General features: G+C 32.6%; 1 protein-coding gene across 1 annotated transcript in view; it reads right to left on the bottom strand.

Moving 5' to 3' along the window:
* SEMA3D (semaphorin 3D) overlaps positions 1-17,074 on the bottom strand; it is a 224,726-nt gene that overhangs the window by 113,172 nt on the left and 94,480 nt on the right. The window contains exon 3 of the mRNA XM_031938642.1: positions 7,036-7,196. Coding sequence (XP_031794502.1) covers positions 7,036-7,196 — 161 coding nt within the window. The remainder of the gene's footprint in view (positions 1-7,035; positions 7,197-17,074) is intronic.

Genomic DNA, 17,074 nt, shown 5'->3' with positions numbered 1-17,074 from the left:
ATCCCCCAAATTTAGTGTATAGTAGGCACTTAATAAATTATTGTTGATTCTAAATCTTATTGATTTAATCAGAATTCTGTATTTATTACTCAAAATGTTAATAATTTTTGAATAATTTTAACTTTAATACAAAAAGATAACAAAAATACCCTAGGATAGTTGTTATTTATAATTTTTAACTTCCATATAAATATAAAGAAATGCTAAGTAAATTACATTTTAGTTCTATTTTTATTTTGATTATTATTTATTGAAGCAATGGATTTGATTGCAACTGTTGGAGATCAAATTCTACCATGACTTTTAATACTCATGTGACTTTAACCACTGAATGTCTCTGGGCAACAAAAATTACTCAATCTGTAGGGACTAGACCATTTACCATATTCTTTCAAACTTTGTTCTTCAAAGATTAATGACTTTTATGATGATCAGAATAATTGATGCCATCCTGACAAGTATATACTGATTCAACAAATATGAAATTTTGATCTTCATTTTGATTATTGATCTTTTCCTAGATTGATTAGTCAAAAAGCAAATCATTAGCAAAAAACAAAAGAAAACAAACAAAAAAACAAAAAAAACCTCAACAACAATAACAAAAAAACAGAATTTCTGGGAGTGAGAAGTGGAAGTGGGAAAGGTAATAAGAATTAGCCAGAATCAGATTTTTTTTAATGATACTTCAATCCAAAGAGAATAAAGGTCACACTTTAGATGCTAGTACTTATAACATGTGGTTTCCTCACACAGCGAAAGTCTGGAACTCTGCTGGAAAGGTACTGAGCCAAAGCAAACCACTCTGGGTCCAAACAGTGTACAAACACTATATCTTGGCACTTTCTACTGAAGAATACTTTTAGCACTAGATTAGTTGCATAATTCCAAAAGACATATACCTACATCAATACATGAAGTCACACGATCTCTAATCTAGGAAGAAATCATTGTTATCCAATTTGCATACATAGACTTTCTATGAATCCTGAATTACATATTGAAATATTTCAGAAATCTTCAATAACGATTTTTATCCTAGATATACAGGATAGATTTGGTTTATTAGACTATTCTACTGTGTATACACACATATACTTATACAGATACATAATTTCTAACATCTGTAGAATCCAATATTAGCACTGGAAGACTCACAGAAGAGTTTGAGATATTTCTAAAGTATTCAAACTATGAAGCTATTGGATTGGAATTTATTTTAAACAATGATCTCATCATAAACACAGACAAAATGAACTTTCTCTTACATTTCTTGAAAGCATAGCACAAATCAAAAATAATGTTTTTTAAGGCCTGAAATAGTACAGAGAAATATAATTATATTCAGGTTAAGATGTACTCTAGAAAACATTTATACAGTTACCCAAATAAAACAGCTCATTAGCATCTAAAACTCAGAATGGTTTAAACTAAACTTTTTATGTTTCCGATACAACTATCCTTCCTCCTAATTTCCATTTAATGCCAACACTATCCTCCCAGTATTTCCAAGTCAAGACCTATCAACTTTGACCCTTTATTCTTTCTGACATTTTACCTCTAAACAGTTGCCAGTTCCTGTCAATTCTTTGACACTGATAAATACCATCTCCTCTCTTCCACTCTCACTGCCACCAATTTATTTGAAGCTTTCATCTGCCATCTGTAGTGTTCAGTCTTTTAAACAGTCTTTCACTTTCCAGTTCAGCTCAATTAAAATTAGCTCCCTGTTGTGTTCTAAAACAGGGATTGTATCATTTTTAATTATTGTTTCTCTGGTGTAAAGAAAGCATGGTACCTGGCACATAGGAGGCACTTAATGATATGCTGACTGATTATAGATGAATTGATTCTCAATACTAGGGATATAAAGACAGTTATAATACCGACACTGTCTTATGGAACCCTTGCCAATTTATCCTTTACACAAAGAATCCTTTAGTTAATCAATAATTGTTTAAGTGATTGCATCACTTTCCCACTCAGAAACCTTTTGGTATTTCCTTATTGCCTATAGGGCAAAATATGAAGTCCTCAGCTTAATATCCAAAGTCCTATATTTTGGTCCCACTTTACTTTTCCCATTTTTCCACATTATTTTTCATCATGTACTACACTGCTAATCACTCCACAGTCTTATCTGGGGCTCTTCTCTCCTCATCCAACACATCTTACAAATCACTTAACAATGCTGTGGCTCAATTTCCTCATTTGTTAGCCAGAGATAAGATTATATATACCAAAGTTTCTTAAATTGTGGGTTGCAACCAGTGAATGTGGGTGTCACAAAAAAATTGGCAATAGTAAACTATTTCTGAACTCGCTTACCAAAAATTAATTTTAAAAAAATCTGAGAAGTTTCTGGCAGTGATTGCCCATGTTAAATAGTATGATTTCACTGAAGCCTTGATTCTGAACATACAACATACATGCTTTTCACTATTGCATGCATGAATTTTCACAAAAAAACTCTCAACTAAGACTTGAGATGGAAGTCATGTAAACATTTCTCAAGTGAAAAGGTGTTTTGAGTGGGAAAAATTTAAGAAGCCCTGATATATACTATCTATAGAGCCTCACAGAATAATATTAGAAAAGTAGCTTTTAACACATAAAGTTTTTATCTAATAAATGTCAATTATGATTTTTGAATTTTTCTTTCAAGTCCCAGTTTAGATACAATAAGAACTTTCCATGATCCTGCTTTCCAGAAATGATACTTCCCACATATCCTCTTGCCTTGAATTCTTTATCATTGTTTGAAATGTCCCATGCAACTATCATAGTATAATTTGTATAATAGTTATTTCTCTGTGTATGTATATTTGTGCATATATACATATACATATATGTAAATATATATGTATATACACGCACGTATATGTGTATACTCCGAAACGATTATAAGGTCCTTCAAAACAGGGACAGCGATATTTTTTATTTTTGTATTCAGTATATATAGTATGTACTAAATAGAACTTTGCTTGTTTGAATAAAATAGAAACTCTGAAAGTGGGACTAACCTAAGGAAAACTATTAGCTGTTGCTCTTTATCCCTTTGGGGACTCCACTTTTTCAATTGTCTCTATTTTCTGCTATTTGACTACTGTGCTATCATCTATTCTTGATTTTCAGCTTATACTTGCTGTTGTATTAACGGCAAATTAAGGTGTTATCTGAGTATCACTTGATTTTTCAACACTCAGGATATATTACTCAATTGATAAATGGAGAAAGAAATTAGCAAAGAAATGTAAGCTATCAATTGTTATATTAAAAAAATTCTTCAAATCACAAATAATTAGAAAAAAGTAAATTAGAAAGAATTCTGTGGTTCTACCTCACATCCATCAGATGGGCAAATCTGACAACAAGAAAAATAATAAATATTGGAAAGACTTTTAGAAAACAGGGATAATAACTATCTTTATGCTGCAAATTGGTTACACTCATTTTTAGAAATCAGCTCTATCCTCCAAATTAGTGAACTATATTTCTTTTGATCACATAGTACCACTGTGAGGTCTAAATCTTAAAAAAGAGATCAAATAAAGTAAAAAAAAAAAAGATCAATATTTACAAAAATATTTATGGCAGGTTTTTCTGTTGGGGTTTTTTGTTGTTGTTATTTGGGGGAGCAATAACAAAGAACTCCAAACTAAGGAGTATTCAATATTTGAGAAATCATTGAACAAATCAATGCTAGGTGAATGTAATAGACTATTACTTTGCCATAAGAAATGATGGAAAAAATTATTTCAGAGAAACCTGGAAAGATTTGGATGAACTGAGTAAAGTGAATGGAACAAAAAACAAAACAAAACATAGAATAACATTGTTAGGCAAACAACTTTAAGAGATTTAAAATTCAGATCAATGCAATGGCTATCTTTGATTTCAGAAGACTCAAGATAAAACATAATACTGTCATCTCAGAAAGAGGTAACAGATTCATAGGAGAGATAAAGACATATTTTTAGACATGGCCAAACCAGGAATTTATTTTGCTTCACAAATGCTTTTAGAAGACTTTTTTTCTTCTCAAATCGAGGAGCAGAGATAGTCAAAGGTAAGAAAAAAAATTCATGTTAATTGGGAATTAAAAAAAAAACACTATTAAAGATATTTCATGTTCAGGTGCTCTCAAAGTAGAAATAGTGTTCTCTAGAGTCTTAAGTGAGCTGTGACTCCTAAGATCTGTCTGATCAAGAAACTGAATTTGGGAAGATAGATCAAATCCCACTCCCACAAGTACTGTTAGGAGGTACTCTTATGGGTAAACTTCCAATAGCTTTCTGTCTAATCTAGGCACAGGTACTTAGGAAAACTAAAAATCTAAGCAATACCTCTCATACAAAAACAATTTATTGGGGAAATCCTCCTCTATGCCCTTAACATAGCCACTTCCTAATCTGCCATATACCCTTTAACGCTAACATAGGGATCTCTTAAAAGGTATGCTTAATAATCTAATGCAATGACCAGTTACTAAGCCTTGCCCCCACACTTTCATACTCATTTTGATAGAGTAAGGCAATTGTTATTGGTTGGGTTCTGACATGCACAGCTAATCCCATCATATTATCTTACTCTACAAACTCACCCTTTTCCAAACTTCCTATTAATATCGAGGGTTCTAACATTTTTCTAGTCTCCTAGGTTCACAACCTCATTGTCATTTTGTTTCTTCAATTTCTCATATAATCAACAACTAACACAATTTTGTCACTTTTATATTCAAAACATCTCTCATATCTCTATGTTTCTCTTCATTCACTCAGCCTAGCTCAAGCATTATCACGTCTTATTTTGGCTACTGAAATAGCCCTATGTTGTCTCCAAGGGAATTTCTAAAGCAATTATTGACAGTATTTTGGTCCACATTTATGGACTCATCATATCTTCTGTCTTTTCAATATCCCAAAAACAAATTCATGTAGAATAGGGACTGATCAGATAGGAACTTTAGAGATTACAATGTTGAACAGTTAGAATGGAATGAATAATAATCATCAAATTTTCTTTGGATTATCTCTACTTATCTCCTCCAATTCTAGGATTTTTTTTTTTTTTTGAGGGAAGAAGAGTTCCAAACATAGAAAAACTTAAATTGGTATATAAAAGAAAGAAAACTAATTTCCATGAAAACTCTAAATTTAAACTCGGAGAGATATGCACAGAAGGTGGTAGAGCAGAGTGAACAGAGAATCAGTCTTGGGATTTAAAGACTCAATTCAAATCCATCTTCTGACAGATACTGACTGATCAGTAACTGGACAAATCACTTATCCATACAGTGTTCCAGGCAAATCTCTCAGACTAGGAAGAATAAATGTGTTGTAATTTAACTGTATAACCTTTCATCTAGGTCCATTGTCCTTGGTTTTATGACAATAATGGTACCTCAAAATTGAGCAAATAGGGAGAAGTGGCTTATATCTGTTTTGTAGTGAATTAGCCAAAGCATGGGCTGGTTCAGATAAGCAAAGACTTTTATTTTTCTTCTCCAAATTTACCTAAAATTTAGGTGAATTAACTTATCTGGAAAAAAATCTTAAGACAAAGTTCAACCCATCAATAAACTTGAAGCTTCTTAAGACTGTTAAGACCTGCCATGACATTTCAAAAAATCTTTACTCCAAAGTGAGACATTAGATTATATCTTAGTGGAAACAAACAAATCAACACAATTCAATACAATGGAAATGGCCATGGATAGAGTGAATTTTACTATTTAAGAAGTGTTTAGCTTTATGGCTACCCTATCCACAACCTCCATTTAGAAGAGCAGTTTTTAATCTTTGGTCCACAGATACCTTGGAATATTTTGAATTGTTGATTTTTTGATTTTGAAAATCATATTTTGAAGGCATTTTTGCAATATTTTGAAAATTTTGAATTTTTTTTGATATTTTGAATATTTTAAAATTTTTTGAATTTTTTGAATATTTTGAAATATTTTGAAAAATGCTTTTCCATTTAATTAGTTTCAGTTGCAATCCTGTGTATTTTGTTTTATGCACCTAAAACCGTTATTCTGAATAGAGCTTCATCAGAATGCCAAAGAGATTTGTTAAGAGACCATGATTTGATGAATTTTTATAAAAATCAACTGCAAATAACCTATTGATTTAACAGAAAATTTTGTCAAATAATAACATTGAAGTATCTTTACTTTTAAATATTAACTAATTCATAGGTGAAATGTGGTTATAAACAGTTGTTTGTTAAAATGTGAGTTCTTTGAGGAAAGTAATGGTATTTTTGCTTTTCTTTGGATTCATAGTGCTTACCACATAATAAGTATTTAAATGCTTTTTGACCAATAAATATACTAAAACTTTTTGGAAAATTGTTATTATGCTTAACAAATGCTTGCTAACCTGATTAAATTCACTAACAATATTTGGCAGGCATCTTATCATGTTAAACAGAAGGATTTAAAAAATTTTTCACCAGAAAAACTACTTATCAATTACGTTTTTTCCTAAGTTTCCATTGAAATTTATTTTTTTGCCTAAGCATACATCAGATGATAATAGTGAGAAATATGATTGCTAAGTAACCTGGATAAAATTAACCAAAAATTTATTCTCATATTAAAGTTTTGATACTGAAGATCCAAAAGACTAAAGTTCATATAGCTGAATTAAGAATTGAAATTATAATGAAAATCAATCCCAAAGAGGAAAGATAAATTCAATATAATCATGCAAATTCTATCATTAAACCCAAAAATTGGGATTCCATTATATAGCCTTTAACATATTGCGCAAATTGTTTAAAGAATAAATACATCCAGAAAAATAATTGGACTTAGGTTTCTTCCATGCTAATAGAAGGTCAAACACATAGACTTCAACTTATAAAATCTAAACACTATAACAGTGAGATGTAAGATTATTAAGTTCCTTTAAAACAAAGGATCTATTGCATTCGACATTGCACTTAGTCACTGAGAAATTGGAGGAAGAAAGTAGTTGAAAATAAACCTTTTTTTTTTTATTCCAGTGAACTGTATTTAAATAAACTGACCTTCTTAAAATTTTTGTTTAAGTCAACTAAGTTGAGCAGGAAGATGTGATCCTTTGCTCCAAGCAGCAGCCTACCCCTCTCTTCATCTAACAGCAGGGTTTGGAAATCCAGTCCTTCTGATGAACCCAAGAAGGGAATGCAGCTGTTTGAAAGCAGCAAGTCTGTAGGAAAATGAAAGACCAGAAAAATTATTTTCAAGTCAAAATGTTGATTTAAGACTCACTATATACTTTGTAAATATATGCACACAGCAGGAAAGTTTCAGTTTAGATAGCTGCAACTTACAATTTGTTGTTTTTTGTTTGTGTATATTATTAGTACAATTAATTTGAACCAAACTTAGATTAATAGCATTTTCATGTCTGCATTTCATAAAAAAATAGAGGAATCCTATTGATTAAATAGGTTAAGGAAGATTATAATAAGTCTTAAATAATTGCCTATTGTGAACCACCGTGAATATTTTTTTAAAATCCCTTATAAAACATTTGACTATGAGCAAAGTCTTCAGTATATTAAAAGATTGTATTAGTAAAGGAGAAAACATTGTATAATGGAACAAATATTGGATATGTGGAGCAGAAGTCCTAAATATGGACAACTCCATACAGTCCTAGATCTAAATAATTATTGACAAAGCTTAGATGAAAACTTAGGTGTCCTGATGCTCACACCACTGCTTTGAAGTCCATACTAGTCTTCTATTGATTTCCTCTGTGAAACAGGCATCACCCCTAACTTTGGGCCCAGTTCAAGAAAAAGAAAGTGTTTAAAAACATTGGCCCCAAATTGCTTTCTCCAAACTTTGCATTATCTGAGATATCTATTTTCGAGAAAAAATTATGATTGTCAACCATATTTTTGTAGCTTAATTCAAAGTGATACCTCTGTTAGTCAATGAGATAAATTGTGTTTGTGATACTCCCTTCAAGTGGCAGTAAAAAATAGTTAAGTAGTTGTATATCTCTAAGAAATAGGTGACTTCATTTCTGCTTTTTAAAAGTAGTGTATATTCATCCCTTAATTTCACACACACATATATGGTTATTGATCACAACATTGCATTTAGAGCCAAGGTTCCAACCCAAGTTCTGGTCTTTAGTACTCTTCTAGCTTGGACAAGTCATTACCTCTTTGATTCTCAGTTTCCTAATCTGTAACACCTGTAACATATTTTTACTAGACTATTCATAGCTAAAGAAGTACTCTGCTAAACTTAAAATCTATATCAATGTGGATTATTGTTAACATTTCTGAGTACTCATTTTCATTTTCATTATTTTATAAAGATTAAAATGTTATTTTCTTTAAATATCAAGTTTAGTCATTAAGATAGATTTCTAAATGTGTGTGGAAGGATCTGTATTTATACTGGAATGTCTGGCTTTTGTGGAATGAAAAAGATTAGTTCATAGTTTGGACAAACTATGAGAGCACATAACTTGATGAAGATGTGATATTATCTGAAGCCTCTGGTGGTTGTGATGTCACAAACCTCAGAGGCCTGACTGAGATTTATGGAAGACATTTTATGTACATTGGATAGAAGTTTGCATAATATATACTCTGCACTAATTATTTTTCTATGAAACTAAATACAACGTTGTAATAGCATGTCAGCCCATAGCACTACTGGTGTTATATTTCCCAGAAGTTACAAAAGTTGAGAACTTGTCTTTACATGGGCAAACATCCAACTAATTTCCCATAATGGCCCTACAGTGGAGGCAAATAGGGTAGAATGGAAGAAAGAGGATGGATGAGAAGAACAAAATCTGGAGCAGTAATCAAAGAATGTTCTTTTCACATTGTGCCTTCTTCAGCAATCCTGTAGCCTGGGATTTCTTGATAATTATCCAACCAATAAGTAAGAAATGGGAAAACTGGAAGTATATGAAATAATTCCATAGAAGGTCTTGCAATCTAACTAGCGAAAACTATGCTATGAGCCAAGTTTTGTTTCAAATGTCAATGCATGGCCTTTAAAATGAACTGTGGATTAAAAAATACATACTAAATTAGAGGTAAAGAAAAACTGTGTAAAAGGAAATAACAATTTTTGGTGTTATACCATAAATGTAGAGATTTATTTTCACCTCTATATTTCCTAATACAATAATTCATTTTTTCTCTTTACTAAAATGGAAGGAAGGACCAGGAAAGGAGAAAAATATAATATTTGCCAAAAAAGGGGGACTTTAACACCTGCTTTAATATTTGCTCACCCTGCATTGTTGTTCTTAGTTTCCAAACAAATTTGGCTAGGGAAAATCAATTACAAAACTGACAGCCAACCTGAAGTACTGTTATTCAAGAATGATTAAATGATGCCTTGTAACTTAATGTCACTAGTTTTTTTTTAAAAAAGGTATGCTTCATCAAGTCATTAGCCAAGCTAAATAATGAGTCTTGGACAGTACATATGGAAATTTCTTAGTCTTAAGTATGGATTATTTTGAAGACAGCTTTGGGAGAGATTTGAACAGGTTCCCTCATTCCTAAATAGGTTATCTTTCTTGAAATTTTGCCAAGCAAAGCAAATTAATCTCTTTTTACCAGCATATCTTCTATTAAAGCGCAATAGAAAATTATTGTTATTAAAGAAACATTTTAGCACCAAAGATAACTCTACCAAGGTAAACTAGAGCCACAAATAAAACTGGGTAACCCATGCAATGAAAAGTTAACAATTGCCAACTTAACTAGCAGGCTCCTTAAAGAGGAGTTTCTCCTCCCAGATCTACTCTGGCACTGAGCCATACCTTGTCAACTTTTTGGGCAAAGAGTGTGTTTTCACAAGGGGGAAAAGGATGTGTGATTTAGGTGGAAGACAAAAGAGCTTCCCATGAGAGTAGTTCATTGGGAGAAATGAACTCAAGAGAGGGCTGAAGTTCAATAGTACAAGGTCCTTCCCAAGATACTTTAAACATTCCCTCTTTATCTTAAGTACAGTCTATTGCTTTGACCTCATTCCCCATCATCACCTTGTTCTTGCTCTTTTCTTTAACAGCCTATCCTCTGCCAACTATTTTTTTGCCTGCAAAATCTGTTATGACCTCAACACCTGTCTCATTTTTTATCAATTCTGCCATTTTTCTTAGATGAACTGTTTAGACCAGACTAGTGATTCCAATCGTATGGGAAAGTCCCTATTAAATCTCTACCTATTTCATAGTATATTTGCAAGGCCACAGATAGTTTGGGTCACAGAACCAGTATGTCTAAGATGGGCAGCTAGAGGGAATAGTGGATGGAACCCCAGGCTTGGAGTCTGGAAGAATAATCTTCCTGAGTTCTAATCTGGCTTCATACAATGACTAGCTGGATCACCCTGGGAAAATTATTTAACCCTGTTTTACTCAAGGAAATGGCAAATTATTCCAGTACCTTTGCCAAGAAAACCTGAAATGAGGTCATGAAGTGTCAGACATGACTGAAATGACTAAATAACTGTGTCTGAGGTGGGATTTTTAATCTTAGTTTCCCTAGTTCCTAGGCCAAGTGTCTTTCTATTGCCTCTGTAATGAAGGTTAAAAAAAAAAAAAAATCTCACTTGGAAAAGGAAGTGGCAAACCAATTCAGTACCTTTGCGGAGAAAATCCTGAATGGGATCACAATGAATTGGACATAATTGAAAACAACTTAAACAACAACAAATCTCAATATATATTTAAAGATTTAGAGACCTCAATATATTTAATCTAATCTCTTAATTTTGAAGAAACAAATTAAGAGTAATCAAGTGGTTTGTCCAGGGTGACACAGCAAGTGTTAGAGGGAAAATTTAATCCTAAATTTTCTTGACTGTAACTCTAACACTCTCTCTATTATGTCAAACTGAAATCTGAACAGAATATTTCTAGAATTAGACTATAATTGAGGTTAAAACTTCAGTATATCTGAAGTGGATAATAACATAGAACTTTAAAGGATTATAAATCTGCATAAGGTATCATTACTAATGTCTCCTAATTTAATAAATAAAAATTTTAGAAAGAAAGATTTTGTTATAAAGCCAAGCATTTTGTGAGGAGTTGAAGGGCAGAAGAAATGATACTCAAGGATGAACCCAAATAGTACTGAAAATCTCTAGATCAAATATTTTTTCTGTAGAAGAGATCATTTAATCCAAGCCTATAATGTTATAAATGAGAAAACTAAGGTACCCAGAAATGAGGAGATTTTCTCCAAGTCATACAATCAGTTACTTCTTTCTTTTCTTTATAGAGTTTAGAGATCTGGCCTAAAATCAAGAATTCAGAATGATCTTTTCCAACTAGAATGTCAATGGAATTACCACTCTTAATCACAATATTCTTTGTATTTATAAAGGCAAATAACCAATACTTTAAAAAAAATAGTATCAATATATAAGGCATATGTGATAAATGTATAAAAATATAAAAAGGGGGAAAAAGATAATAAATTTAGAACTAGCAAAGCCCTTTCACCTCGTCTGGTCAAATTGAGAGAATTTAAGTGACTTGCCCAAAGTCACATGGATAACACTAAGACCTAGATCTGACTCTCAAGTCCAAGATTCTTTTTTCTACAACATACTCCCTTTTACATCCAAATGCAAATTTTCAAACACAAAAGAGCAGGGATTTTTAGATACCTTATCTAATGTCTCATTTTATAGAGGAGGAAACCAAGGCTTAATTAAGTGAAATGACTTTCCCGTGAGCATCTAACTGGAATTCTAAATATCCAACACAATGACCATATATAACTTATCAGAGATATTTAGCAAAAACTTTTAGGTCTAACTACCTAGCCACCACTACTATTATATAAATGGCTGGCCCCAATTATTATGTTAACAAGCTTAGCTCATTTAAATAATTGAAAAATGGTCATATGACCTATGCACATTTGGATTTTCCTCATATCTCTTACATATAGATTTCAGATGAAGAGATAGCATGTTGCAGCTGAGAATAGAATGGATTTGGAGTTGAGACTAAGGTTTAAATGACACAATCTGTGTGACCAATATGGAGGTCACCTGACTTCTTTGAGTCTCATTTTCTCAGTCTGGTAAATGGGGATAATAATACTAATACGATTTAACTCCATAAAGATTATTATGAGGAAAAACTTTGTATGTTGTAGAATGGGAGCTAATTTTGTAAAAAAAAAAAAAAAAAAAAGTTGAACTACCTAAAACAATCTACTTCTCTAATATTTAGATGCTTTTTGGCTTTTCAGCATACTAAAGGGGGCTAAGACAAAATCAAAACAAAAGCAATAAAAAAATTTCCATAGATAGAAGTTTCCTATATTTTATTATCACTTTTTATTTTGATTTCCATTTAAAAAAATGTTCTCTGGACCAAATCCCATTTACTGCCCAGTGAACTATCACCTAATGGCAATTTTCTTTAGAGAACAATTCTCTCTGATGATCTAGTCACTTCCTTTCTCACAGGAAAGGAGTGAATAGTAACAGAAAGCCCAGAAAATAGAGACACCAGCCACATATATTCCTTCAAGGGAAATTTCTCAATGTCTTTGATGAATAAAGTCCTTCCCATTAATGAGGTTTAGGTTTTGGGTTTCCCTTTAGTAGGGAATCAAATGATGAGGTCTAGATTTAGGAAACCAAAATGAGATTAGGGTTTCTGGTGGTCAGGGAGTTAAATGATAAGGTCTAGTGTCAGGCTCGGGTTCAAGAAACCAAATGGAGACGTTTGGCTCCCCTACACCCTCTTGGGATTCGGCACAAGGATAGGGAGTTTTGGGGAACTCCCTCCTGGTGGCTCAGAGATTCTCTGTAAAGGAATTTACAGACCCCAAAACCTAGATTGATAAAAGGTTTATTATAGGGATTGGGAAGTAAGGTTAGAAATCTTGACAGAGAAGCATAAGGTCTCATTAGGGAAATAGGTGAGGGTAAAGAGAAGATAACACTGGAAGAGAATATTATTCCAGCAGGCAGAGGTTTCTTTGGCATAGCATGGCATAGCCTAGCATGGCATGTTTAGAACCTCTTCAAAGAGAACATTTTAGATTGGCTCTTTTATGATAGGTGCTTTGGTACAAGTTGAAGGGGGCTAATGGGTGGAGTCCCAAACTGGCTCATCTACTAGCTAGGTTTCAGCTTGAGCTGGAATTTGAATAAAATGAGTTTCTTGAATAGAGTTGGAATTTTTTTGCTAGATAACAGAATGAAACTGTTTGGGGTTCCTCACTGAGACAGAGTTGAAAATTTTCTCCTTCAAGGAGTTTTAGAGTTTTGAGGTCCCTTCTTTATCATTACTACTTTCTGCATGGTGGGATGCCCAATTCAAATATCTAGTAACTGGCAGAACTTAGATTTATGACAATTTATATGCTCAACCAGAAGTATTGAGATTTAACTCTCTCTTCTAATTCTATGTACACACTGAGAAAAGCAATCTCAAATAGCAACTCAAATAGACTTAAAACTCAGAGAAATGATTTTAAAAATCTATTTGAATGCTTCCATGAAAAGCTTTACTTTGCCATGCATACCTTTCAGGGTTCATCCTTTCAAAACTTTTCCCAGATTCCTAACCCCTTCACTATGTCTTCAGTTCACTGTATCATGGAAGGGAGAACTTCTCAAATGGACTCAAAAAGAAGATCTGGAACCCTGATTTCCAGTCCAAAGAATGGATTTCTACCCTGACCCTGGGAAGCTGAATTCTTTGATCCACCAATAAGTTATGTCCTACCTAAGTTTAGAAGATTCCATTTGAAACCCAGAATCCTAGCCCAGTATTGTAAGACCCTTAATATTAAGTTCAAAAACTCACAGAAGAGACATGTCACAACTATCACCACCAACAAAATTCTCCTCCTGTTCTTTATAATCCTTCTCTCTTTATCTCTCTCTGTGTGTTTCTGTCTAGTCATCTGTCTATCTGTCTGCCTGTCTTTCTCTCTCCCTCCTTCCTTTCTCTGTGTCTCTGGCTGTCTATCTGTCTATCTTCCTCCCTCCCTCTTTATTCTTTCTCTGTCTCTTTCTGTCTGTCTCTCCATCTGTTTGTCTGTCTTCTTTTCTCTCTCCCTATTCTTTCTGTCTGTGTCTCCATCTGTCCATCTGTCTATCTGTCTCTCCCTCATTCTTTTTTTCACTGTCTCTCTATCTCTCTCCTCATGAGATCATCTAGATGATCTGTTCTACTATCTAATCTCTGAGGTGAAAGAGTAGCATGAATGATCCTCGTTAAAATTAAAAAGTAAATCAACGTTGTTTTTGAAGCCTACATCCTTCTCTATGCCCACCTTTCATCTCTAAGAACGTCTTCTTCCTTGTTCCACATGACTAATAATTCCTGAGAAACCCCTACTATAGCACATTTCACAACTTCATCATCTGAAACTCTCCTGTCAAAAGTACCTAATCCTAGGATAGGAGTTCAGAGAAAAAGCTATATTATTAGACTAGTTCAGGTTAAAATTATCTATATGCAAGGGACTATGCTAAGTGTTGGCATATGAATAACTAACAACCCTTCCTGGCTCAGGTGCTCTTTCCTTTCCTTCTCTCCCCTTTCATTTCCTTTGTTTTCCTATTGTTTGAATTATAATGAGATCACTGAATGGGCCTGGCCAGAGGTCTCTGCTTTTCCAAACCTTCTTCTAGGATAAGATATGGACAGGGAATATTTGGACATGTTTATAAGTAATAGGTTCTCACACTGAGAAAGCTATCTCTTGTTTTACCCTCACCTAAGCACAGCCTATCTGACTGGAGATTTGATTCTGCAGAGTTATCCTAATCTTTTCCCAAGCCCCTAGCTAAATCCTGTTTTATGTATGAACAATTTTATAATTTATCATTTTTCACCTCATAATAATGTAAAATTTAAACAACCAAGGTCATTTTCAGGGCTAAAAGTAGATTTTTTTTTTTTGCCCAATATTCTTATGACTATATTTCCAGATCAGAAAAATTATACTTTCTCTTGCTTTTCTTTTTCAGTTTTCTGTAGTTTGCTTGTTGATTGCATAGTTAATTAGATACAAGACAGAATATTATCCATAACAATAATAAAGCACTAGAAATGACATAGGAATATATTTTAAGAAGCTGTATTATAAAATTTGCCCTCTTGCCAGTGCAAAATGCTAAATGGGATCATAGCAGTTTCACATTTTGACATTCACAGCTGACATTCCAGTCCACACCCATGATTTTAAATGATAGATGTTTCTATTGGCAAAGTTTCAATGGGAGAAATTTTATATAACAAAGAATAAGTAACACTCATGATTAAATGTTACAAGACTTCTTCCATTGTTATAGTCTCAAAGGCTATTTAACAAAGGCCAGAGTAAGACCATAATAATATCATGGTGGAATAAAGTTTCTGCAAAGCACATGTGTTAATAAAGCAAAAGAATGTTAATGCTGATTTGACAAGTGCTTTATTAACTCTTTTCAAAGTTTATTTTTATACTTTCTTCTCCATTTAGAATGTGAACTTAAAAGCAGGGGCTATTTTGCTTCTTCTGTTTGTATACCCCTGTGTTTAACATAAAATAAATGATTTAAAATGCTTTTTTATTCATTTATGAATAGCACTGCTCTCTTCTGGCTCTCTTGCTATCTTTCCTGGTCCTCTTTAGTCTTCTTTATGGGAATATTACCTATATTCCAAATTTTCTGTGTGCATTTACTGTTGTCTTCTATTCTGGGTCCTCTCTTCTTTCTGTGTGCTCTTTTTAATATCATTAGCTTCCATCTGTTCAGTTATCATATCTATTCAGAAATTCAAAATCTAATTATCTAAGCCCAATCTTTCACCTGAATTCCATTCCTGCATCCCAGATTGCCTACTGGATATTTCCAAGGTATATCCAAAAAGTATCTGAAACTCAATATTTCTAAAAACAAAAATTTATTACTTTTCCTCTTAAACATTTTTCCTAAAGTCTTTGTTTCTGTAGAAAATAGTACTTATCTTCCAGTCATCGAGGTTTCCAATATCAGAGTCACTTTTTAAAATAATAATATTTTATTTTTTCACAATTCCATGTTGAGACAGTTTTCACATTTACAACTCCAACAGTGCATCAGTGTCCCAATTTTCTCACATTGTTTCCAATATTTGTCATTTTTCTTTTTTGTCATAGTAGTCAATCTGATACTTTTTATCTACTTTATGTTTCATAAGTATTTTATATAGATATTGTTCCATATATATGTGAATATATAGACTCATGCAACTATACACATATTTCACATTATATATACACACACATACACACATGTATGGAACAATATGTTTTGGGGAGAGTAAGGAGTGTTTCTTTTCTTGGTCTTTGTATCCACAGGGCTTAGAATAATGACTGGAATAACAGGTTCTTAATAAATGCTTAACTGGATGGATGGATAGATGAGAAGGTATGCTATAGTAATTGTGTCTAGGCATATAAGTATTAATGAATTATCAAGTAAATCATTCTTGTTTTAAACATTAAAGTAAAAGGATAACTGAATATTAAAGCTGAAAGAAATATCATTTATCCAGAGGTACTTTAGATTCTCATTGTTGGAAGAGATCTTAAAATCACCCAGCACAACCTTATAATTTTATATGTGAGGAAACAAAGACTCAGAATAGAGAAAAAAAAAAAAAAACTTGTCATGATTCCAATTTGTGACAATGCCAGACCTAGGACCCAGATCTAGTTTTAATATATTTAATACTATTATATTATGGTGACTTGGTCAGTGAATGACATTAAAATCAGCAATTTAAGAGGTATAATTTATTTTCCAAGATGGGCAAAATTCCCTGTACTTTGACATTGAAGCTAATATTTTGGTAAAGAAATATGTTTAAAGTACCTCAGTATGCCTATTGTTTTCAGTTATTTACATTAGAATAAGTTAAAATTATGAGTGAAAAATGTCTAGCATGAATTTCATGTTCTGGCTACAATCCCAACCTCTTACAATATTATAGGAATTTCTCTTGCAAGGGAATAGTTTTATTATCTTCCCTTAAGATAATCATTTGTATGCCCAGAATTAATTGAAAAATTGCCATTTTTCTCAGCT

Source organism: Sarcophilus harrisii, chromosome 5 (assembly GCF_902635505.1).
Source record: "Sarcophilus harrisii chromosome 5, mSarHar1.11, whole genome shotgun sequence".
NCBI classification, from domain to species: domain Eukaryota; kingdom Metazoa; phylum Chordata; class Mammalia; order Dasyuromorphia; family Dasyuridae; genus Sarcophilus; species Sarcophilus harrisii.
The sequence above is the reverse complement of the archived record's forward strand: the minus strand, read 5'-3'. Positions and strand labels throughout refer to the sequence as shown.